Raw genomic sequence first — 24,451 nt, 5'->3', positions numbered from 1 at the left:
CTTAAACTCCCATAAACCTAAACTCTCCAAAAACTCATAGTTTCTAGTCAAGTTATGTTCAGCAGAGTTGGTTTCTATTGCTTGCAACCAGAAAGCTTTATCTGATGTGTTTCTCAAGAAAAGACCAGGACTCTGTAATACATAACAAACTCTTTTTTTTTTTTTTTTTTTGACATAACGAACTCTTAATCTCTGTTCCTTACTTCCCTGGGCAAAGAGCCTCTGTCACTAGGTGACAAATTATCCCTAACCCAAGTGGCTTTTTTAGATTTTTTTTTTTTTTAAGATTTATTTATTTATTCAGTCAGAGAGAGCAAGAGAGAGGCAGAGACACAGGCAGAGGGAGAAGCAGGCTCCATGCAGGAAGCCCGATGCGGGACTCAATCCTGGGTCTCCAGGATCACACCCCAGGCTGCAGGCGGCACTAAACCGCTGCACCACCAGGGCTGCCCCCAAGTGGCTTTAGAACACAACCATTATTTCAATTTGTGTGTGTCTGAAATTCAGGAGCAGTCTTGCTGAATGGTTCTGGCTCAGGATCTTTTTCATAAAGGATGGAGTGGTCTGAACACCTGATAGACTCAAAGATCCGCTTCCAAGATGGCTTGCTCACATGGGTGTGGCCAGGAGGCTTCAGGTTCCTGACCCATGAACCTCTCCAGAGGGCTGCTTGAGTGTCTTCAGGATGTGGAAGCTGGCTTCCACAGAGTAAGTCATCCAAGAGAACAAAATGGAAACCATGAGGTATCACAAGTCAGCCCTACTCAGTGTGACTATGAGGGCATAGGAATGACTGGGGCATTTGTGAGGCTGGCTGCCACATGGGGAAAGCCTAGAAACCTCAGTAGGGTCTTTTTCAAAACTTTTATTTATTTTTCCAGAATGGTCTTTATAGCCAGTCACCGTTTTCTTTCCACTGTGGACATTCCTATTCACCCCAATAAGAACATCTTTTTCAGGGGCATCTGTCTGGCTCAGTCAGAAGAGCATTTGACTCTTGATCTTGGGGTTGTGAATTCGAACACCATTTTGGGTGCAGAGATTACTTTTTTTTTTTCAGAGATTACTTAAATAAATAAATAAACCATCTTATTTCAGAAACCTGCAGACAATGACTTACAAGAATGGGCAGAGAGAGGAGATGGATATGAAGAAAGAGGTGTAAAACAGGCAGGGCGAAGGTATCAGTCCAAGGACCAGGCCTGGAGAACTGGAAAAGAGAAAGAGAAGACCTTTAGAGAAGCAGACACAGGATGCCCCAAGTGCAAGGACAAAGAGCAGTATAAAACGCAGTGCTCACCCTCGGCAGATGGTCACTTCTCCTTTACAAGCCATGCACCAGCCATCCTTCACTGTTTCACATCCAATGGGGCCCGAGAACCGAGACCCACGTGTCCAGGAAGCTGCCAAGCTGTTAGGGGCTGACCTGCTTCCTTAACACTCCTATGCTGAAGCCTTAACCCCAGGACCTCAGAAGGCGACTGTATGTGGAGACAGGACCCCTAAATGGGTGATTAAGTTACAACTGGGCCTTTAGGGTGGGCCTTCCTCCAATCTGACCCATGACCTGAAAAGAGGAAATGTGAACACCCAGGCAGAGGCCAAGGGCACACACCAAGGAAAGACCATGCGAAGACAGAGAGAGAAGGTGGCCACGGGCAAGGCAAGGACAGAGGCCTCTGGGAAGCCACATCTGCCAACACCTTGATCTTGGACTTTCAGACTCCAGAATTGTGAGAAAACAGTTTTCTGTTGTTGAAGCCTCCTGTCTGGCAGCCTGAGATCAATGTGACACACAAGTCCTCTAGACAGTTCTATGAACCAGCCCCTAACCTGTGCCGCTAGAACCAGACATGAGGTAAGAAGCTGTAAATGCACTGTGTGCACCCAGAGAATGCACTCGGGATTCCTTCCATGAGCTTCTTGGGGCCCCTCTGCTTCTCTCTGAAGGCAGTTTCTAGGCATGTCCAGGTTCCCAGGGCCACTTCCACCATCCTGCACGTCTTCTCTCTAGCTGGAAAGCACCTTCTGTATTCGTTCTCGCACTTCCTTCACTCCCAAGGACACCATCATCTCGGCCACGGGGGGTCCTTGCTAAGAACGAAAAGGGAAAACACTGCCTTACTGCCTTAAGCTGCCTACAGAGGGGACACCCAGCCTCAGTCAGGCCAACCCCAGTGCTGCCGCCTGCACTCCAATGGGCACAGTTATTAGCCTTCTACTGTCTTCACTTTCTGCGGCTGGGGATGGCTCCCCAGAGCCTGTGCTCCCCCATTGATTGGTCTACCACCCCCAGTCAACTGCCAGCTCCATGTAGGTAGGGAGTGTGTTTCATTCACTGCTATACTTGGCACAGTGCTTGCACATAGTAGGTACTCTGTTAAGTACTATCTGCTCAGGGACTGAATGAAGGGAGCGATCGTGTTTCATTTGGCTTTTTGCCCCCCAAACCAGAGCTTAGTGCCGGCCAGTGAATGTCAGCTGAATGGATGAACGAGGGGCTCCAGGGAGCCGTCCAGCCCATCTGCCCATTTACCAACTGTCCGCTGAGGGCCACTCGGAGGAACTGCATCACAGTACTGTGTCTGGTCCCTTCCAGGCCTTCTGATACCTTCTTCAGTTCACGATTCAGCATGTCCTGAGTTAGGCTTATACTGGGTGCTTCTAAGATCCTAGAAGAGAGGGGCGCCTGGCTGACTCAGTTGGAAGAACATGCGACTCTTGATCTCAGGGTCGTGAGCTCAAAACCCATGTGGGGTGCAGAGATTACTAAAACAAACAAATAGGAACACCTGGGTGGCTACATCGGTTACACGTCTGACTCTTGTTCTCAGCTCAGGTCTTGATCTTGGGGTTGTGAGTTCAAGCCCAGTATTGGGCTCCATGCAGTGCATGGAGCTTACTCAAAAAATAACAATAGAAATAAACAAACAAACAAACAAACAAATAAACTTAAACAAAGCCTAGAAAAGAGCCAGCCTATGGAGGCCTGCATGGGCCTGCGGCAAGCAGATAAGAGGGAGAATGTCAGATTAATGGTCAGCTGTGATTGTCAAGCCTGCCTGGGGGATAAGAGGGGAAGGAAGATCTACCACCCCCATCCCCATCTAAGTCGAGGAAGAAAAACAACCAAAGGACCACATACCCAGACAATTTAAGCACAATATAGGAAAACTCCATAATAGGAAGATTGACTCATTTCTACCTTGGTGTTATTGCTTGCTATGCCTCAGTTTTCTCATCTGGAAAGTGGGGATAATAACAGTGTCTGCACCTCACAGGGCTCTGGTGGGGCTAAGTTAAAAGTTGTCAGGCACTAAGAATATTGCCTGAACAGACAAGAAGTACTCCAGAGTAGAAGATCTTATATTTCATTAGAAAATTAATTATTAGGGCAGCCCCGGTGGCTCAGTGGTTTAGCGCCACCTTCAGCCGAGGGCCTGGTCCTGGAGACCCAGGATGGAGTCCCACATCAGGCTCCCTGCATGGAGCCTGCTTCTCCCTCTGCCTGTGTCTCTGCCTCTCTCTCTCTCTCTCTCTCTCTCTCTCTTCTCTCTGTATCTATCATGAATAAATAAAATAAAATTTAAAAAAAGAAAATTAATTATTAGCTAACATTTATTATATCCAAGGGCTCAGAGGCATTGCAAAAACGAACTAAGGAATGGGTTAGACATAGGATGGAAGGAAGCCCTCAGGGAAATTACCTGAAATGCAGTGGAGGGAAGACTCTTTGGTGGTGGTGGTGGGGGGGGGGCGTTAGCATAGAATGGCAGGAGAAAAGATATTGGGAGACCCCAGGTCCCATAACAGCATTGCCACCAACTTGCTACAAACAGTCTCTTTTTCTTTCTCTCTCTCTCTCTCTCTTTCCTTTTTTCTTTTTAACTTTTAGGGCAGCAACCATGCTCTTGTACTCTCCCTGGCCTCCATTCTGGAACATAAGACTTAGGCCTATCAGGTCTGTTTCATCCATGCTGGCGTTTATGAACTCCCCTGTGAAGTCACAGATGCCGCCTTCCCAGGTGAGAAAAACAGTGGCCAGGAACAGCATCTTGTATAGCTGCATGAAGAGGCAGGTGAACCTGGAGGCCTCGTAATCGGAGAGGCTGCTATACCTGGAGGTGATGAAGTAGGGGAAGTAGCCCAGGGTGAAGCAGTTCCCAAAGCAGAAGAGAGTCATGGTGCCTGCTGCCTGGGGCCACGCAGGTCTGCGTTGCCAGCCTGGCATCCTCCCCTCGTGCTACAACCATTCTCTGCCCACAAGTCGAAGCACTTAAGACCTAAAGTCCAATAGGCCAGCAGCTGCTCTCTGCTTTCCTGGCAGGCCAGCTGAGATCCACTCTCACAAGTGTGTTTGAGTTTCAAGAGGTTCTCCAATCAGAGCTGGACTTGCCAAAAAAATAAAATAACAACTCTGAGTCAGAGCAAAGGACAGGAGCAGGGTGGGGTGGGTCTATTTTACGTCACCTTCCCAGTTCTCTTTGGCAACTATGGGAACCCCAAACCGGAAATGCTGTAGAGGGGCTGGGGCAAGAGAGCTTCACTGGTGCGGACAATCCACCATGACAACTGTGACACTGCCTGGGCACACTGGGGTCCAGACAGCCCCCTGCCTCTGCTGGGCTTCGGGGAACTGTGTTCAGAAGTAAGGTGAAAAGACTGCCTCTTACAACAGATTCCCTCCCTAACTCGGGCGTCTGAGCAACTGAATTTCAATGGTAGGCAAGAGTTAATCATTCTCAATGCATCGTTGACTGGGCCAGGGAATCACTGTTATTTCCAAAAGTCCAGGAGGTAAAATACGGAAAATATAAAACGTAGCGCGGGGAAAAACAGGTACACTCGTCCATGTCACTTTGGGGAAGCAAGCTGCCAAGGAGCTGGTGTAAAAGTGACAGGCCTGAGGTGGCCAACAGTGCAGCTCAGGACACGTCAGAGCTGGTCCAGAGCTTGGCACAGGCACAGAAGGGACTTCGAGAAATCTGGCAGCTTCAGAACGCTTGGGTGTCAGTTTTCCTGCTTTGAGTGGGAGCCCCAGACTATCTCTGAAATCTAATCCCGTGGCAAGGATGTGGGGTTAAGGCAATGGTCCTGGTGAATTAGAACTAAGAGCTCCTATGGTGGAACACCCTAAGTAAGAGAATAATAATAATAATAATAATAATAATAATAATAATAATAATAATAATGGCTCTTGGGAATTTATCCTAGAGATATACCTACAGACCTGCTTAATGAAGTCTATACATGGCTATTCGTTGCAGCATGGTTTGTACCTGTAAAATCTGGAAGCAGTCCAAATGCCTATCAATAGGAAATGAATTAAATAAACTATGGTAAAGTGGTTTAATAATGGGATAGGTGTAGATGTAGAAAAGAAGGAGAATGCTCTCTAAGCACTAGGCAGATACCTGTGAGGTATCTTAAACCAACCAAAGACACAGAACAGTTACATTTTTGTGTAAAAAAGAAGGATCATCTAGATAGTATTAGGAATAGTAGTAACGCACAGAGGATTCTGGAACTGGGTGGATGGGGGACAAGGATAAAAATGGGCTTCCCAATTATCTACCTTTTTTATACTTTCTAGGTGTTAAACTCAGGTTTGAAAGGCTTGAATGTGTTCATAATCAAAATATTAAATTTAAAATTTAAAAATTTCTAAGATTGGAGTTATATGTACACACATCATTGAATACTCTGACCTTAAACAAAGGAAACAGCTAAGCCTTGGTACATTTCTGTTGGGGCCTGGAGTAGGATGGAAAGCTTACTTTTTGCTATGGACCTTCTTGTACCATTTGTGTTATTCTCTAGTTTTGGCCACATGCTTGTTTTGTATTATAACAATATATTGAGGTTTCTAGGCTTCAGGCACTGTCTGAGCACTCTGCACGGAGAGATATATGGCCTCTAGGCCCAGCCAGCCTGGGTTTGAATCTCTCCTCCTCCAACTTACTATTATTTTAGACAGGTTATTTCACCTCTCTGTGTCTTGATTTTCTCATCTATAAAATGGGGATACTGTTTTAACCTGATATTTTATCAGGCTGCTGTGCATTTAAGTGCATACACATACATACACACACCCTTCACATGTACATAATACATACCTAATGTATATAATACATAAAATAGCTTACTGCAGTCATGTGTGTGAGCACTTATTATCTACTTTAGTTTTCACAGTAAAGGTGGGCGGATGAACCCAGGTAGACCCAACACCAAAGCCCAAATGCAGTGCCCCCTTCCGGGGACGGTTTGGGCTCCTCTGGGTAAGCCCCCCTACCAAACGGAGCCAGCCAGCATTCATCTTGCCAAGATCCTCTTGCTAGCCATGGGGCTGTGTGGCAGGGCCACCTGCCAGCCCTGGAAAGAAGAAGTCAAGTGAAGAGCCTTGAGCTTGGCCTGTAGGAACTCACCCCAGCACACGCTTGGCAATTGCGTCCACCTTCTCTGAGATGGTACCCAGCTGCACTCGGCCCACAGCAGGGCGAGTCCACAGATAGGAGTGTGCTGGGGACACCAAATCCTGCAGGCGGCAAATGTGACCCTGGGAGAAGAAGCAGTCGCTGAACACACTGTGGACAGGAAGTAATGGGGGCGCCACCCACTCCCTCAGTCTCCCGGACACCACACCTGTCTCAGCAGGATGATCCTCTCCACGTAGGCTGGGTCCAGGACATCTCTGTCTTGTAGTTGGCTCCCAAATGTCTCCTCCACCAGGGCCTGCAGCTTCCCCACCAGCTGGCGCCTCTGGGTCTCGTTGCTCACCAGCCGACAGAGGTGCAGCCTGTAAGAGAAGCCAAGGGACTGTGCTTACAATGGCATCCCCAGCCCACCCAAACCCTCTCCCTGCAGGGGACCAGGCAGGGTTTGAAGAATGACATGTTACATGAGCTGTCCCTTCCACAGCCTAGACATGGAATATATGGGAAAGGGATGTGACCAAGGTCTGAATCAGCCTGAGAACCCCAAGCAACCCAGAGAGAGAGCCTGTTTGCAGGGCTTCTAAAATAGTAGCATTTAACATTTTAAATTAGGAAGATCACATAAAAACAGAGATTTCTGGCTTCTCTCAGGAAATCAGGAGATCTGGCAGCAAATGTCCCTCATTCCCCACGCTTCAGGGCTCGAGCAGGGTGGTGGCTGCCTGGTTACAGGCACAGGACGCTACAGTCTGCCAGGCCCTCTCCTCCCCAGTTCCTCTTTCCTGCCTGCCACCCTCCCCTGTGCTACCAGCCTGGCCTGGGCAGACACCTGGGCTTACAAGGCAGGATCTGCAAGTCTCTGCCCCCTTGCATAGCTTAAAGCTGGAGCTCTGGCACAAACAGGCAGAGATCAAAAATATGGATTTCTAGGATTTGAAGCCATGGGACGGTCCAGAGGGCAGAACTGTTTGAATCCAGGGCTCACGGTTAAAAACTTCAGGTGTCCTTGTCAGTTCAAAGTTCTCCTCTCCAGAATTATCCTAGCTTCCTTGTTGCCTCTCTTTGGAAGCAGCAAAACCTCTAGCCAGACTCGGTCACTCTTCAGAACCCCCCCCCCCCACAGGCTGCCTTCACTCCCAGTAATGTGGGAGGGACCCGAGAAGGAGTAGTTCAGGGCCAAGGACCATTCTGCAGGCGCTTGGCCCTGGTCCCTGACATGGAAGAAAGGCAGGCAGCAGCCCTGGGTGAGTATCTCCTGGGCTCTGGAACTGGACAGGCCTGCGGATCAGACCAGCCCCGTGAGATGCCTGCAGGAGGTTACATGGTCAGAGTCTCCGGATGCATGATGGGGGACGACGGAAGCCCTTGTCATAGGGCACTGTGCAGACTAAATGAGACCATATGTAAAGCCTAGAGCACAGGGCAGCTGCAGACGGGCAGGAAGTCAGAGCAGAGGCTCCTGCACATCAGTGGTGGAAAGATGAGACCCTGTGGAAAGCTCTCTGGAGTACACACTGTCCAAAAGACATGATTTTCTTAAAAAGAAATTAATGCCACATGCTGAAATGGTTTCTAGGACTGTCTCAGCGGCGAGACAACAACAGAAAACAAGCCATCAAGAGACCCTAGTGGCCACGCTGGAGATAACACATGTCAGGTTCAGGGCCCCAAGAGGCAGACAGTAGGTGCTGGATAGCTGGTAATTACTGTTACTACTCCCACCACAACTCTAGGGTTGCTGTGATGGCGACTCTTACTACCAGCACTGAAATCATCACAGAAGTGGCTTGATGTTAGAGATATCTCAACATGACACCTTTGGCTGCAGTAAACCTGTGGGCGTCAGTTCCAACACTGCATCTCCTCCCTGATTCACACTGAGCAAAGCCCACCTCTACCTTCCTCTGGCTGCCCTCATGCTTTGGGGAGGACTGGAGCGGGTCACCAAATATTTCCCCACCCTGGTCCCATGTCCCCAAGATAATGCTTTCCCTAGATCAGAAAGGGAGGGTACAAGTTACATTTGCTCTTGAATGCCCCATTCAAGAGATGCCTGCTGTTTACTATGTGAACCTGAGATAGTTGTGGACCTGCCCTCGGTCTCAGTTTCTGCATAGGCAAAATAGGGCAGGGTCATGCAACTGACCCCACAGGTCGAATAGGAGAAATAAATGAGATAACATCCCTAAGACATCTGCAGTCAATGTAAATTCTCCGGGATCAGGCAAGTAAAGCACTGAGGAGAGCCTGTGCCCAAATTGATGCTCAAGAGATGGCATCAGTAAGTCCCTTGTCCCTTAAGCACATATCTGTCCGCTGGTTTTACCACTGAGGCCCTAGAAGGGTATGTCAACAGTGATCTGAACTGTGACTGGGTTTAGAGGTCTGAGTGAAGAACTCCATGAAACATGTAACAGGTGCCATGAGATGGTGCTCATTCACTGTGTTGGTTAGGGGGGGTTGGAGTTGGGGTTGGAGTTGGGGGATGGTGATTCTGAGATGAAGATGCCCCTTTTCCAGGCCATGGTTAACAGAATCCACACAAGGGATGGCCAGGAGTAATGGCAACGACAAAAACAGTACCCACCACTTACTGAACACTTTCTATGTGCCAGGGGCGGTGTAGAGTCCTTTGGCCGAATGTTTATTTTTATTATTATTATTTTTTTTTGTAAAAAGTTGGCCGAATGTTTAATTGAATTTTTTTTTTTTAATTTTTATTTATTTATGATAGTCACAGAGAGAGAGAGAGGCGCAGAGACACAGGCAGAGGGAGAAGCAGGCTCCATGCACCGGGAGCCCGATGTGGGATTCGATCCCGGGTCTCCAGGATCGCGCCCTGGGCCAAAGGCAGGCGCCAAACCGCTGCGCCAGCCAGGGATCCCCTAATTGAATTCTTAAGACAACTGCACGAGGTGGGTCCTGTTATTAGCCCCATGTTCAAGAAGAGGAAACAAAGGCTCCAGGGGGTTAGGTGACTTACTTGCTCTGTGTCAGGTCAAAAACATTAGACAACCGAGTCACATGGGTCAAATTCAGGCCTCTGCCCTAGGGGCCCATCATCAGCCAGAAAGCCCTTTCCAACCAGCAGCCACTCAGGTTCCGCACTCACCTGTTGAATTCTGGGAGCTTGTCCAGGTCCAACAGGGCTGAGTGGCAGGTGATCCTGGTCAGGTCAAACTGTGTTATCAATTCTGGCAATGTCCTGCCCATCTGGTTCTCTGCAAGTAGGCATGCCCAGCTTCAGCCCCCTGCCTCTCCTTTCAATCACAAGGGAGGCTGGGTGAGCATGTTTTGAGCTCCCCATTCCATTTCGACCAAAGGGATTCAATTTCTAGCTCTTTTAGATCAAGGGCCCAAATGAGCTTTCACTTGCAGAAAGGATTCTGTCTCTCTGGAAAATCAAGTTTGAAAACAATCAGACTAAACCAACCCTTACTGCCCTCACTGACTTGAGCTGCAGGAACGGTATGCCCATAGCCTGGCTGTGCCTGGAGATTGATTCCACTGGATTCAGATGTGGCCTGAGCATAAGTACGTTTTACAAGTCTCTTGGGTGATTCCAAAGCACAGGCAGCATTATGAACTGCTGCGGTGGGAGCCGCTCCTCTTGAGTAGCAACCGCCCCCCCCCCCCACGCAGTCAGTGGGCATCGTGGTCAGGCCCAGGCCTAAAGAGAGTCTCTGCCACGGCCCTTCCAGGCTGTGGGACTTTAGCAAGTCACTCAAACTTCTCGGAGCCTCTCAATCCTCTTACAAAGAGCAGGGATAACTAATACCTCTCAAGGATATTTTAAGGAGTAAAGCAGATAAGAGTAGAATAAACAGTAAGCAGACTATCACTCCCCCATTTTCAGAAATCCCGTTCACAAAGAGGTCATTGTCATTTGCTGCTTCTTTAAACTTTGGGCTCTAAGTCTTGGGCCAAGGATAAGAAGGCTCGGCTGGGAAAAACACTAGGGTCATAGTAATAACTTAGTAATACTGTCGGAACCCACACTTGCCATAGCGGTAGTGATAGAATTGTCATAATCATAAGATCTGTAACTTTCATGCTTACTGGTTATCAGATACTTTGCTGGGTGCTCCATACTCATGGGCTCAGTGAATCCTAACCCTATGAGGTAGATACTTCTCCCCATTTTACAGATGAGGCCAGTGAAGCTCAAAGACCATAAGCTCCTAAAGGGCAGGGGTTATATCTATCTTGTTCACTGTTGTAGCCCCAGCACTAAGCACAATGTCTGGCTCAATCAACACCTGTTGAAGACATGAATGAACTTGTCCAAGACTGTGTAGCTGGCAGGTGGCACAGCCAGGGCTGAAGACCAGGTGGGCCTCACCAAAGTCCTAACTCCTCACTCCTATGGTTTTGCTGTGACCTCCCAACTGTGTGTGTGTCGGGCGGGGGTGGCAGTACCTGCAAACCCAGAGCCACAGTTGGTGATGATATCAAGCAAGGCATCCGGCAGGAAGTCAGCAGCAGCAAATTGCTCCAGGAAAATGTCCCCTTGCCTCTTGGACAGCTTGCTGCCATCCTTGTTGAGGAGCAGAGGCAGGTGGGCAAAGCGAGGTGGCTGCCAGCCCAGGGCCTGGTAGAGAAGCAGGTGCTTGGAGGTGGAGACCAGCCACTCAGAGCCCCGCAGCACATGGCTGATGCCCATGTGATGGTCGTCCACCACACAGGCCAGGTGGTACGTGGGGAAGCCATCGCTCTTCAGGATGACCGGGTCCCCCTCCACACTGGCTACTTCATGCCGATTCCAGCCGTACACCAGGTCCTGGAAGGCTGGGGCTTCCCCCTCTAGGCGGAAGCGGATAGCAGGTTTGGGGTCTTTGGCTAGCTTCTGGGCCACCTGCTTCTGTGTCAGGTTCCGGCACCGATTGTCATACCTGTTGGGGAGCAGAGCAGCATAGTGGCTAAGAGTACCAAAGACAGACATGAGTTCTGTCTTTGTCGCTGTTGGTTAAATGACCGTGGCAAGTCATTTACTTCTCTAGCTCTTTTTCTAGTCTCTCCCTAAAAAAAAAAAAAAATATTTATTCATGAGACACAAAGAGAAAGGCAGAGACATAGAGGGAGAAGCAGGCTCCCTGCAGGGAGCCTGATGTGGGACTTGATCCCAGGACCCCTGAGCCAAAGGCAGACACAACCACTGAGCCACCCACGTGCCCCTCTTTTTCTAGTCTTGAACAGGAATAAAAAGAGGGATATATTAGAAAACCAAATGAGAAAACAGTATGGCAGACACTTACACTTGCCTACCTTCCAGCCTGTCCCTCTTCTTTGTTAATAAGGAGATGGCAAAATGCCTAGTCCCAGGGGCTGAATCACAGCTGGTGTAGCCAATCATGCAATCTCTTTCTTGATGCTGGCAAATGGTCCAGGTAGGAACACTCTACTCACTGAGACTCAAACAAAAGTATGCTTAGGGGCAGCAGAGGGTTAGGGTTCTGGGAAAGATTTTCTCTCCATTTGAGAACAGAAGAGCCACAGGAGGAAAAACTCTTTTTTTATTCCCTGCCTTCTCCTTCTGTGCTATTCAGATGTTGTCTTATGAGGACAGAACGCTTAGCCACCACAGCCACTTGGAACTGATACACAGGCACAGCAAGGAGAAGCCAAAACAGAGCCCCGATGTCTTGAAGCTACTGGTTTTATTCTTGAGTGTCTCACCTCCAGATTTCTGCAAAGTAAATGGTTAATGTCTGTGTAGGTTATGCCCTGGCTACTCCAAGTAAGGTCTGTGGACCCCCAGCAGCAGTCCCATCTGGAATCCTGTCAGAAATGTAGCATCTTGGGCCCCAGCCCAGACAAATCTGAATCTATGTATTAACTAGATCCCCAGGTGAGCCGTCTGTGCGTTAAAGTACAAGCGCCTGTAGCTTGTCCCTTTTTTTTAAAGAAATTGTTTTTTAAGTAAACTCTACCCCCAACATGGGCTTGAACTCATGACCCCGAGATCAAGAATCACATGCTCCAGGGTCGCCTGGGTGGCTCAGCGGTTGAGTGTCTGCCTTTGGCTCAGGGTGTGATCCCAGCATCCTGGGATCAAGTCCTGTATCGGGCTCCATGCATGGAGCCTGGTTCTACCTCTGCCTGTGTCTCTGTCTCTCTCTGTGTGTCTCTCATGAACAAATAAACACAATCTTTTTTTTTTAATTTTTATTTATTTATGATAGAGAGAGAAAGAGAGAGAGGCAGAGACACAGGCAGAGGGAGAAGCAGGCTCCATGCACCGGGAGCCCGATGTGGGATTCGATCCCGGATCTCCAGGATTGCGCCCTGGGCCAAAGGCAGGCGCTAAACCGCTGTGCCACCCAGGGATCCCAAATACAATCTTTAAAAACAAAAATCCCATGCTCCACTGACTGAGCCAGCCTGGTGCCCCTGGTTTGTCCCTTTTTTTTTTTTCTTTTTAAGATTTTATTTATTTATTTGAGAGAGAAAGAGAGTTTGAGCACAAGCAGAGGGAGGAGCAGAAGAGGGAGAAGCAAACTCCTCACTAAGCAGGAAGCCTGAGATCACAACCTGAACTGAAGGCAGACACGAGGCCACCCAGGCACCCCAGGTTTGTGCCTTTTAAATAGGGTATTCCATTACTTGCTCCCCAAAGCATCCTGATATACAAATGTAAAGCTTGAAAACATACCTCTTGACAGAAAGCTAAGTGTTCAGTTGGTAAATGACTTTGTGGATTCCATGACAGAATTTGACCATGATTTTAAAAGACCTCATACAAATATCTAGTCCTTGTCCAAACAGTTCATTTAAATTGGAACCTAGAGGGGTACTTGGCTGGCTTAGTCAGTAGAGCTTGACTCTTGATCTCAGACTTTAAGCCCCACATTGGGTGTGGCGCCTACCTTAAAAAAAAGGGGGCGGGGAAGGGAGTGGCACCTCACTGGCTCAGTCAGAAGAGCATACAACTCTTGAACTTGAGGCTATGAGTTCAAGTCCCATGCTGGGTGTGCTGATGATTTAAATAAACTTAAAAAAGTTTTAAGAATTCTTCAGGGGATCCCTGGGTGGCGCAGCGGTTTGGCGCCTGCCTTTGGCCCAGGGCGCGATCCGGGAGACCCAGGATCGAATCCCACGTCAGGCTCCCGGTGCATGGAGCCTGCTTCTCCCTCTGCCTATGTCTCTGCCTCTCTCTCTCTCTGTGTGTGACTATCATAAATAAATGAAAAAAAAAATAAAAAAAAAAAAAAGAATTCTTTAAAAACAGGAGCACCTAGGCGGCTCAGTCAGTTACACATCTGACTCTCAATTTCGGCTCAGGTCACGATCTCAAGGTCATGAGATTGAGCCCCACATCATGGTGAGCACGGAGCCTGCTTGGGATTCTCTCTCTCTCTCCCTCTGTCCCCCACCCCCTGGAGTGCATGTGTATACTCTCTCACTCAAAAGAAAAATAAACAAAATGGAGCTCAGATATTCTGATGCCACTGCTGAGAGGAAGCAAGGTGGTCAAGGGCCACAGGACAGTGTTTATCAAAGTTCCAAACTGGTCCTGAAATTCCACATCTAGGAAGGTCTCCAATAAACAACCTGTACACACGCACAACAATATATGTCAACATGATCCATCCCAGCTCCTTTGTTATAACTACAGATTGGAAATACAAAGATTAGTAAGGGGACACCCGGGTGGCTCAGTTGGTTAAGCGTCTGCCTTTGGCTCAGGTCACAATCCCAGAGTCCTGGGATTGAGCCCTAGGTCCAGATCCCTGCTTGGCGGGGACCCTGCTTCTCCCTCTCCCTCTGCTGCTCCCCTGGCTTGTGCTCTCTCTCTCTGTCAAATAAATAAAATCTTAAAAAAAAAAAAAAAAAGATTCGTTAGTAAGAAACTGGTTTAAGGGATGGTACATCTGTACAGTGGAATACTGTACAAGTGTAAGAAAAATCCATGGGCCAATATAGACTGATATCCTCAAGACGGTAAGTGGAAATGGGTAAGTTGTACAAGCTGTAAATTGTGTGCTGCTGTTGGGATGGGGGAGAAGAGAAACAATGCACACTAAGGATTGTGTTGAGTACCTAGAGGAGACCTAATAAAAGTCTCACAGCATTTGTCTATGATGAGGGAAACTGAGTGGCCAGAGTCAGAGTTAGGAGAGATCTTTGCATATATATCTCGTTGGACCTGAAACCCTTTTAGTTACTCAGAATAACCAACAATTGAAATTATGTGTTACTGTTGCTCATGAGCCAATGTGATGGTCAGCTCTGACATGGCCCCAGTGATTCCCGCCCTCCCATGTTTCTACCCTTGTGTCATCCCCTCCTCAGAGTGTGGGCTGGACCTAGTAGCTTCCTTCTTACAAAGGGAATGCAGAAGTGATGAGATGTCACGTTCTTGATTTGGTTACAAAAAGACTCTGGCTTCTGTCTTGCTTGGTCTCTTTCCTTCTGGCTCACTGGCAGCAAAGCCTGCTGCTATGCCATGAGCTGCCCTATGCACAGGCTCATGTGGCAAGAAGCAGGCATCTCCAGGCAACAGCCAGCGCAGCCTGAGGTCTGCAAGTAGCTTCATGAGAGAAACGGGAAGCAGATCCTCCATAAGCCAAGCCTTGAGAAAACCACAAAGCTGGCCAAAACCTTGAATGGAGCTTTGCAAGAGGCCCAGCTAGGCTGTGCCCAGACTCCTGACCGATAGGAAGCCACACGGTGGCCAAAGTCTGGGGGTGATCTGTTAATGCAGCAACAGCAGAGGGACATATGCAACTTTGGGGAGCAGGTTCTCACCGTGGTGTCTGGCGGTTCCTCAGCGCCTCCTTCTTCAAGAGCTCTAGCCGCTGTGGTGAGCAGAAGCAGGGGTAGGCAGCGCCGGACTCCAGCAGTGCTTTTGTGGCCTGGGCGTATAGCTCAAGTCGCTGGGATTGCTGGTAGGGGCCCACAGGACCTCCCCGGCGGGGACTCTCGTCAGGCGGGATGCCTAGGACATAGCAAGAGACAATCATCACCAAACACTAATAACGAATGTCCTTGCAGCACTGGTTCCCAGGCACTGTTCTACGTACTTTGTGTGTTCAGTAAGGCCTGTAATCCTCACGACAATCCTCAGGGTCATTACTATTGCGATTTCCCTTTCACAGGTGAGAAATTAAAAAACAAGAGAGGCTAAGCACTCAAGGTCATGTGGCCTGACGGATAAGGAGTCATGGAGGTGTGCTGCCTTCACAGTCTACGCTCTCAACTGCACACCTCCTCTCTACCTGTCCTTCCCCCAGGTGGGAGAGCAGCCCAGGCCTGGCACAGCTGGCTCAGATCAAAGCATAGTTCCTGGTATAGTCCGTCAGGCCTTGATGGGACCCCCGGTTCTGTGCCTGAGCAGCTGTAACAAGGGATCCTGAAGATGTGTGAGTGCCACAGTGCCAAGCACCTGTCAGACTGCTTTTCTGTTCTGTTACATCGCCAAGCCTCAGAACCACCCTACCAGCTAGATGCCATCACGACGCCCATTTGGTAAGGACACTAGGCACAGATGGGTTGTTACTTCACTTGACCAATGACAAAGGGTACAACTACACTGAAACCCAGGCTAGCAGATCCCAGTCCACGCTTTTAACTACTTGTACTGCCTCAGCATCCTTCCCTGCAAGATGGAGCTGATGGCCTACTGCGCACAATAGCAGCAAGAATAGGATGCATCAGCACTCACAAAATGCTTAGCCCAAGGATCACGTGGAGAACCACGGCACTATGTGGTGTTCAATGAAATGTGATCTCTTCTGAGCCATAGCCCCAACCCAAAGTCTAGTTTCCTCAGGTCACGAAGGACAGATTTAACCTATAAACACATCCCACAGAGACAGAAGGGGCACAGAAGAGCCAGATGGTGGGGTTTCTGCCCTCAAATAGTTTTCCGACGAGTTAGGAAGGTAAGGATGTGATTAATCCTGCATACTTGACATTAACAGACTGCAGGCAAACGGGCCTGGGTTCAAACACATTGGCCTGCTCTGGAGCCTTGAGCAAGTCACCTTTCAGAGCTTCCAATTCCTCATTGAGATTATAACACCTGGGCAGTACTTTGAGGTCAGCATGAGATGGCATAGGTGAAGTGCTTGGTGTATTGCCTGCTAAGTGCTAAGCACTCAGCCAGTTTGGACTGTGATCATTATCATTCAGCTAACCTCTCCCGCTGGGTCTCCGTTTCTTAATTTGTCAGAAAAGACAGTGATTCAGGAGCCCCTTCCTGACATAACTTTAACATGTTCAGCATTTGGAATGGCCCAGGATTTTAAGAGTAGCTTTAGGGTAACTGAAAACATATGTTCATGTAACAGCTAGTACATAAATGTTCATAGCAGTTCCATTCATTGGAGTAAAAAAACTGGGACGTCGGGGTGGCTCAGTCAGTTAACCGTTCAACTCTTGATTTTGGCTCAGGTCAAGATCTCGGGTCCTGAGATTGAGCCTCACGTCAGGGTCCAGGCTCAGCAAGGAGTCTGCTTGAGATTCTTTGTCTACCCCCACCTCAAATAAATAAATCTTTAAAAAAAAAAGAGGAAATAATCCAAATGCCCATCCATTGACGAATGGATAAACAGAAGGTGCTATTTCCATATAATGATTATTTGGTCACAAAAAAGAATGAAGTATTGACACATGCTACAACATAGAACTCCTAAGCTAAGTAAAAGCCAGTCGTGTTAAAGGTCACATTATTATCTGAATCCATTTATATGAAATGTCTGGAATAGGCAAACAACAGACAATAGATTAGCAACTGCCAGGGACTAGAAGGAAGCAGGAATAGGAGTGACTGCTGATAAATATGGAGTTTTGTTTTGGGAGGATGGAAACGTTCTGAAATTAGATGAAGGTGATACTTGGCGTTACATAGTGAATATACTAAAAACCACTGATCTGTACGCTTTTTTTTTTTTTTTTTAAGATTGTATTTATTTATTCATGAGAGATACACAGAGAGGGGCAGAGACACAGGTAGAGGGAGAAGCAGACTCCTCGCAGGGAGCCCGATGTGGGACTTGATCCCAGGACCCCAGGATCATGACCTGAGCTGAAGGCAGACACTTAACCAACTGAGCCACCCAGGTACCTGATTTGTACACTTTGAAATGGTGAATTTCATATGAAGTGAATTAAAGGAAGGAAGGAAGGAAGGAAGGAAGGAAGGAAGGAAGGAAGGAAGGAAGGAAGGAAGGAAGGAAGGAAGGAAGGAAGGAATGAATGAATGGTGACTCCTAAGGCAGGAAGCTACAGAGGTCAGCCACCCCTCTGCCTTGCCACAATGCTGGGTAAAGAGCTCTGCTACGGGGCCACAGGATGCACTCACATGATCATACTCCACAAGGGGCTCCAAGGGTGGGACTTGTTCATCAGTGTACCTCTTGTGCCTAGTACAGCACCTGAACATAGCAGGTGCTTCGTGAAATCCGAGTTCTCATCCTGGTCTGCCTGGCACTACATGGTTCCACTCTGGCCAACTTCTGTCTTCACACCTAGTCCCCCTGCTTTGCTCACTGTGCTTGGGCCACACTGGCCTCTTTGCTGCTCCTCTAATACATCACACGCTTTCCTGCAACAGAGCCTTCACATCTGCTCTTCCCTCTGCTTTGAATAGTCTTTGCCCAGGTAACCACAGGGCTGCCCCTCACTGTGCAATCTCTGCTTTCATGTCGCCTCCTCCAAAAAGACCATCCTGACTAAGAGAACATCTCTCCCTGCCAGTTCCCTAACCTGTCACCCTGGTCTTCATAGCACTCATCAACACATAACGTCACGGTGAGAATGAATTAGTTTATCTATCCTTTCCCTACTCACTGGACACAGGGTCTCCGTTCAATGCTGGAACTTGACCTTCATTATAGTAAGTGATCTTTGTGAACGAATTCCTTTATTCAACTAATCTTGACTTAAGCATCTGCTATAATGTTCTACGACAGAAGGTACAGACATGATCTGTTTTTCCCCTTTGGGAACCCAAAATCTTGTTAATAATTTACCTGAGATTAAGATACACATCTTATAAAAGTCTTGGTATTTTGGTATTTTCCTTGGGGAGCCTAACTGGTTCTACCTGTCCTGACAAGTAGGTGACTGTTGACCCAAGGAACACACACACACTCCTCATCTTCCCGTAGTTTAGCAGGCCTCTGGATTAAAATTCCCACAAGAAGATTGACTTTAGATGCTGTACAGGTTTTGTTTGGCTCACACAATATGGTTTATAGAAAAAAAAAAAAAAAGAAATTCGGGCTCAACTTTAACAATGGGAGATATTCATTAAAAAGAGAGTAATAAAGACTTGCATTTCTGAGTCCTCTGGGAAGTGAGAAGATTGAACAAGCTGGGCTAGCATTCCCACATGGGAATAAGGGCTGGCCGGAGCTTTCTCCCACTATCGGCCTACCTTGCTCCAGAGCAGATGCTTGGCCTGTTTTCCTGTCTGCTCCCAGCTGGATCTGAGATTCTGTGGTAAGAAAAGGAACCTCAAAACGGCCTCGGAGCTGTTCCTCAGGGAGCTTCAGCATGTTCTGGGGTGGCACGTGCCCCCTGAGACAGCACAAATGTACACATCTCTATAGGAAATCCTCATTCTTCATCTAGGGCCCCAGGAGAAGGCCTATAGAATCCCAGCTCTGCCTTCCCCCTTGGAGAAGGTTCCTTTCCCTTGCCTGTCTCACCTGCCCACTCCAGCATGGCCTCGATATTCTCTGCTGCCCCAGGCACAAGGCGGGTCTGATCTGTGTCCTCCAGCCTGAGGATGAAGCTCCCCTGGTGCTTCTTGGCAAAGATATAGTTGTACAAGGCAGTGCGGAGGCCACCCAGGTGCAAGAAGCCTGGTAAAAGAGAACGGTTCAGACAAGACAAGGATAAACTAACGTACCTAACCCAAAAAGGTAAGCAAGCCCTGCTTGTAACAGGATGTCCCAGTGAGTGTCAAAGTTCAAGAAACAGCTACCCTGTCCCATATTTCTAGCTAAGACCCAGACAGACAGCCAGAGGATGGGGGTAGTCGACTCCTATAGCCCCTCATCCTGGAAGAAGACCACCCAAGTTTTAGAGTATGTGATTTTGTGAAAAGATTTCAGCTCTACCCACCATTCTACTTTGAAATTTGCTTTAAGGCTAAGTTCTACCAAAATGAGGACAAGCAGAGGATTATCCACTAAAGCCGTATCACACATGCATTTAACGTGTGCAAATTCAATGATGTGCTTGGGTGAAAACAAAGAAAACAAAAAAACCCATACAATTATGCTTTGCATAGACTCTTTGTTTTTCACCTTAAGTTTTGGCTTTCAACATGAACCAGTATTTGACTCCACTGTATTTCTTTGCACCTGAGTTCAAACTCCTAAGATTACCATCATTCCTGACTGAAAGCTTAAAATTAAGCATTTTCCAGGCGCGTGGGTGGCTCAGTGGCTGAGTGTCTGCTTTCGGCTCAGGTTGTGATCCCAGGGTCGTGGGATCAAGTCCCACATTGGGTTCCCCACAGGGAGCCTGCTTCTCTCTCTGCCTATGTCTCTGTGTCTCTAATGAAAAAATAAAATCTTAAAAAAAGATTATTAGCAAGCATTTTCTCATTTCCCCTTATCCTATCTTCTTTGGTCCAAGCCACGGCCCTACCTCCACAATGAGCTTCTCTGCATCCACAAGTGTAGAAGGCTGTGCAGGACACCAAAGGCTCTTCTGCAGACTCCAGTTCAACACTGATTAAGTAACTTTCGCCTAGTTATTGCATGGTCACCACAAAAACCAGTGGTCTCCAAGATGGAAGACGGAAGGGCCAGTAATTGAAAGCACAACCTCTCTCTCTTTTTTTAAAGATTTTATTTATTTATTCATGAGAGACACACACACACACACACAGAGGCAGAGACACAGGCAGAGGGAGAAGCAGGCTTCATGCAGGGAGCCCAACGTGAGACTCGATCCCACGTCTCCGGGATCAGGCCCCGGGCTGAAGGCAGTGCTAAACCGCTGAGCCACCCGGGCTGCCTGAAAGCACAACCTCTTAAACCAAATAAACCTGCATTTAGATTCTGCATTCATTTACTAGTTGCTGTCCCTTGGGGACCCGACTTCCCTTGTATGAGCTTCAATCTCATCTGTTAGTAAAAACAAAAAAAATAGAAACCTCCCTCATACAGTGGTTGTGAGATCTAAATGTTGGTAAGTACAGCTTTCAATTGGTTTTAGCAATTAGTGATTTGTATTGCTTGATAATTCTTTTTACCTGTCTGTAATCAACAGCCTTCATAGGCTTTTCCTACAAATCAGCAAGGAAAATGAGAACTACAATCATAAAAAAAGAATATTGGTTACTAAGTACCAGACCTTGCTAAGAGCCTCAGTTGCATCAGCTCAAACCCGTGAGGCGGGTACCATCATTAGCTCCATTTGACAGAGGGTGACACTCAAACTCAGAGAGGTTATAGAATTTGCCCACATCACACAGCTAAGAAGTGGCAAAGCTGGCAACGTGGACTCAGCCAATCTCACGCCTTGGCAGCCAACCACTGGGTGCTCTGCGAAGGACAGTGCAAACCAGTGCTGGTCTGTGAATTAGTGCCGGCTCACAACCAACTACGGAAATTGAGAATAAATGTTTAGAGACAGCGATCTGACAGAGGAATCTTACATCTGGGGAATCTAATAGAAATACGCTCACGGGAACCCTGGGTGGCGCAGCGGTTTAGCGCCTGCCTTTGGCCCAGGGCGCGATGCTGGAGACCCGGGATCGAGTCCCACATCGGGCTCCCGGTGCATGGAGCCTGCTTCTCCCTCTCCCTCTGCCTATGTCTCTGCCTCTCTCTCTCTCTCTGTGACTATCATAAATAAATAAAAATTAAAAAAAAAAAAGAAAGAAATACGCTCACATCTTATACACTTTCGTATTTTCCCTTTTCAGTAACTCACTGATGTCAGGTCCTATAAAAATATTGATACATGATCAACTGGAAATTAAAAGCTAGTCCCGTCTCAATGGCTTGAGAAGCCCACTCTGCACTCTACTGCCTGCCGTAAAGATCCTGTCACTCTGAATAGCTGGGATCTTGCCACAGAGGAAGCCTTAAGTGTGGACCCTAAAGTTCAGAATCAGAGGCATGCTTGGTGTCGAAGGGGCAGAAGGTGGACTCCTTGAGAACAAAAACCCGAGGAACTAGCGGAGAGGCCCATGGCGCCCCTGCCTCACTCTCTGGCTTGCTGAACGCCAACACCACTAACCACAGGGCCTTTATACCTGCATGCAATTTCCTCTGCCCATAACGTTCCTCCTATGGGCTTCACGTCTTTGGGTTCTCAGCTCAAGGGATACGTGCTCAACAAGGCCTTCCTGAGCTTCCTGCCTAAGCCCCAGCTCCCTCCCCTGCTTCGTTTCTCACATGGCTCATGGCACTGTCTAAAAGGATGGGGATTTTTTTTTTTAAGACTTTATTTGTTCATGAGAGACACAGCGATACAGAGAGAGAGAGAGAGAGAGAGGCAGAGACACAGGCAGAGGGAGAAGCAGGCTCAGGCTCCACGCAGGGAGCTCGACGCGGGACTCGACCCCGGGTCTCCAGGATTATGCCTTGGGCCGAAGGCAGGTGCTAAACCGCTGGGCCACCCGGGGATCCCGAGGATGGGGATTTTTACACGTGCTCGTCGCGGCCACCACAGTGTAGGCGTCTTGAGGCCAGGGGCCGCCATCCTTCCCCGAGACCCCCACATCCCATCGCCTGGAAGGGCGCCTAGCACACGCAGTCTGTGCCTGACGTGCACTCATCGGACACAGAAATAAGAGGACGGAACACAAAGAACTTCCTGGCAATAAGAATAATTTCCGCTCGTGGACCTGCTTCTGCCTCTGGAAAATGGGGTCGCCCTGCCCGCCCAGTGCGATGCCACCGGAAGGGATTCGTTCGGGAACCTTGGGGGGAGGGGGTGGCGGGCACGGGTCGGTGGACCTCGACCTGCAGCGTCACGTCCGCCAAGGTTACCTGTGGGGCTGGGGGCGAACCGCACTCGCACCGCAGGCCCCGGCATCGGCGCCCACGCTGGCCGCGCGTCGTCCCACGGGGCGGCCCAAGGGCGCGAGGGGCCTCACGGGCCACAGCAGCCTCTTCAGGAGCAACGCCATGTGGGATGGGAACGCACACGTGGGCTTCTCAGTGCATCACTTCCGGGCACCTCTCCCGGCCAATCCGCATCTGCCACAGAGGGCGCAGCCCCGCCCCTTAAAGGTACAGGCCGTCTAGCCTGCAAGCCCACGCCCCCGCAGCGCAGCTGCGGCCCCACTCGGCCTCTAGGGGGCAGGATCCATCAAGCGGGCTGTTTCTCGGACCCGCCCCCCTCGGCTCTCTCGAAAGCTAAAGCGTGGCAGGGGCCGGGCCGGGGAAGCGGAGGAGGCGGGTCTCCATAGAAACGTCCACCTGTTTCCGGCCAGGCTGTGCGAGATTAGGGGCTGCTGCGGGGGCCAATCTCAGCTAACTCGCTTTTTCCCGGCGGCCTTTGCGGGAGCGGTGGGTGTTGTACACAATCATCATGGCGGCGGCCGGAGCCCCGGATGGTGAGTGTGGCGGCGGTGGCGGGCGCCCGGGTTGGGCCCAGGTGAAGCGGGCCTCCGGGAGGGATGCGGCCCTGGGCGCTGGGGAGTAGCCTGGCTCGGGAGGGGAGCTTCGGCGGCGCCCGTGCAAGCTTCGGTCCCAGGCCCAGCCTGCGGCGAGCGCCCACCCCCTAACCCCCTTGCAGGCATGGAGGAACCTGGCATGGACACGGAGGCCGAGACGGTGGCGACCGAGGCCCCCGCGCGGCCCCTGAACTGCGTGGAGGCCGAAGCCGCGGCGGGGGCGGCGGCGGCCGAGGACTCCTGCGCGGCGCGAGGCAACCTGCAGCCAGCCCCGGCCCAGCCCCCTGGGGACCCTGCGGCCCAGGCCTCGGTCAGCAACGGCGAAGACGCCGGCGGCGGCGCCGGCAGGGAGCTGGTGGACCTGAAGATCATCTGGAACAAGACTAAACACGACGTGAAGTTCCCCCTGGACAGCACAGGTTCCGAGCTGAAACAGAAGATTCACTCGATTACAGGTAATCGCCGCGGCGCTGTCAGCGCCGGGCAGCCTTCCCCACCCCGCCTGCGGATTCCTAGTGCTCCTACTGTGGGCACGCACTGACCACCCTCTTGGCATCCGCTTCCTTAATGCTTAGAACAGGTGTCCGGGGTAAGTGTAGGATTCCCATTCTTCAGATGGGGAAAATGAGACCCAAGATCAAAGAGCTAGGAAGTGGCTGAGCTGAAATTCAAGCCCAGGTCCGAATCTTAGGCCCAGGCCTATAATCAGTGCCCCAAACATCTCTAATGAAAATCATCGGAGGCACATGTTAAATTTACAGCTTCCAAACCCTCTTCCCTGGAGAGTTTGATTCAGTGGCTCTGGAATGTGGCCAGAAATGTATTTTTAGCAAATCTCTCGGGTGATTCTCATAAGGGAAATTTAGGAAGCATTGCTGTTGACTGTCATTTGGCCCTTTCACAGATCCTCCTATTTAGTTTTTAAAATATATCTTTTTTAATTTTTATTTATTTATGATAGTCACAGAGAGAGAAAAAGAGGCAGAGACACAGGCAGAGAGAATCAGGCTCCATGCACCGGGAGCCCGACGTGGGAATCGATCCCAGGTCTCCAGGATTGTGCCCTAGGCCAAAGGCAGGCGCCAAACCGCTGCGCCACCCAGGGATCCCTCCTATTTAGTTTTTAGTTTTGTTTACAGCACTTTGCCTGCTGAAATGATTTTTTTTTTTTTTTTTTAGGTTTTGTGTAGCCTGTTAGCTCCATAAAGATAAGAACTTTATCCACCCCCCCCCCAAAAAAAAAAAAAAAAAAACTTTATCCTTACCGGTTTCTGTATCACTTAGGCCTGTGGATTCTCACTTAGTATTTGGGTGATCAGAGGATTGAGAAACAACTTGGAATGAATGATAGCTAATACTATTGAACAATTAGTAGCAGATACTGCGCTAGGTGTTCTGTTTGTTTTATTCCTTAATCCTTAAGAGG

The 24,451-nt window shown here is 49.1% G+C and overlaps 2 protein-coding genes across 7 annotated transcripts in view; one reads left to right on the top strand and one right to left on the bottom strand.

Moving 5' to 3' along the window:
- Positions 1-280: 280 nt before the first annotated feature.
- On the bottom strand, positions 281-22,551 carry EARS2 (glutamyl-tRNA synthetase 2, mitochondrial). The gene is given in 10 exon segments (XM_038540035.1): positions 281-2,094; positions 2,537-2,672; positions 6,426-6,556; positions 6,643-6,796; positions 9,547-9,655; positions 10,854-11,326; positions 15,183-15,372; positions 19,091-19,246; positions 22,397-22,430; positions 22,432-22,551. Coding segments are annotated over 10 exon segments (1,572 nt in total). The 5' UTR covers positions 22,537-22,551; the 3' UTR covers positions 281-2,010.
- A 147-nt stretch (positions 22,552-22,698) lies between these two features.
- UBFD1 (ubiquitin family domain containing 1) overlaps positions 22,699-24,451 on the top strand; it is a 33,340-nt gene continuing 31,587 nt past the window's right edge. For 2 of the 6 annotated variants that reach the window (XM_038540038.1, XM_038540037.1), the window contains exons 1-2: positions 22,699-22,965; positions 23,148-23,480. In XM_038540038.1, the coding sequence (XP_038395966.1) occupies positions 22,941-22,965; positions 23,148-23,480 (358 nt within the window). In that variant the 5' untranslated portion in view covers positions 22,699-22,940. The remainder of the gene's footprint in view (positions 22,966-23,147; positions 23,481-24,451) is intronic. The other 4 variants (XM_038540040.1, XM_038540039.1, XM_038540041.1 and 1 more) reach the window with 3 other exon arrangements.

This window comes from Canis lupus, chromosome 6, assembly GCF_011100685.1.
Source record: "Canis lupus familiaris isolate Mischka breed German Shepherd chromosome 6, alternate assembly UU_Cfam_GSD_1.0, whole genome shotgun sequence".
NCBI classification, from domain to species: domain Eukaryota; kingdom Metazoa; phylum Chordata; class Mammalia; order Carnivora; family Canidae; genus Canis; species Canis lupus.
The sequence above is the reverse complement of the archived record's forward strand: the minus strand, read 5'-3'. Positions and strand labels throughout refer to the sequence as shown.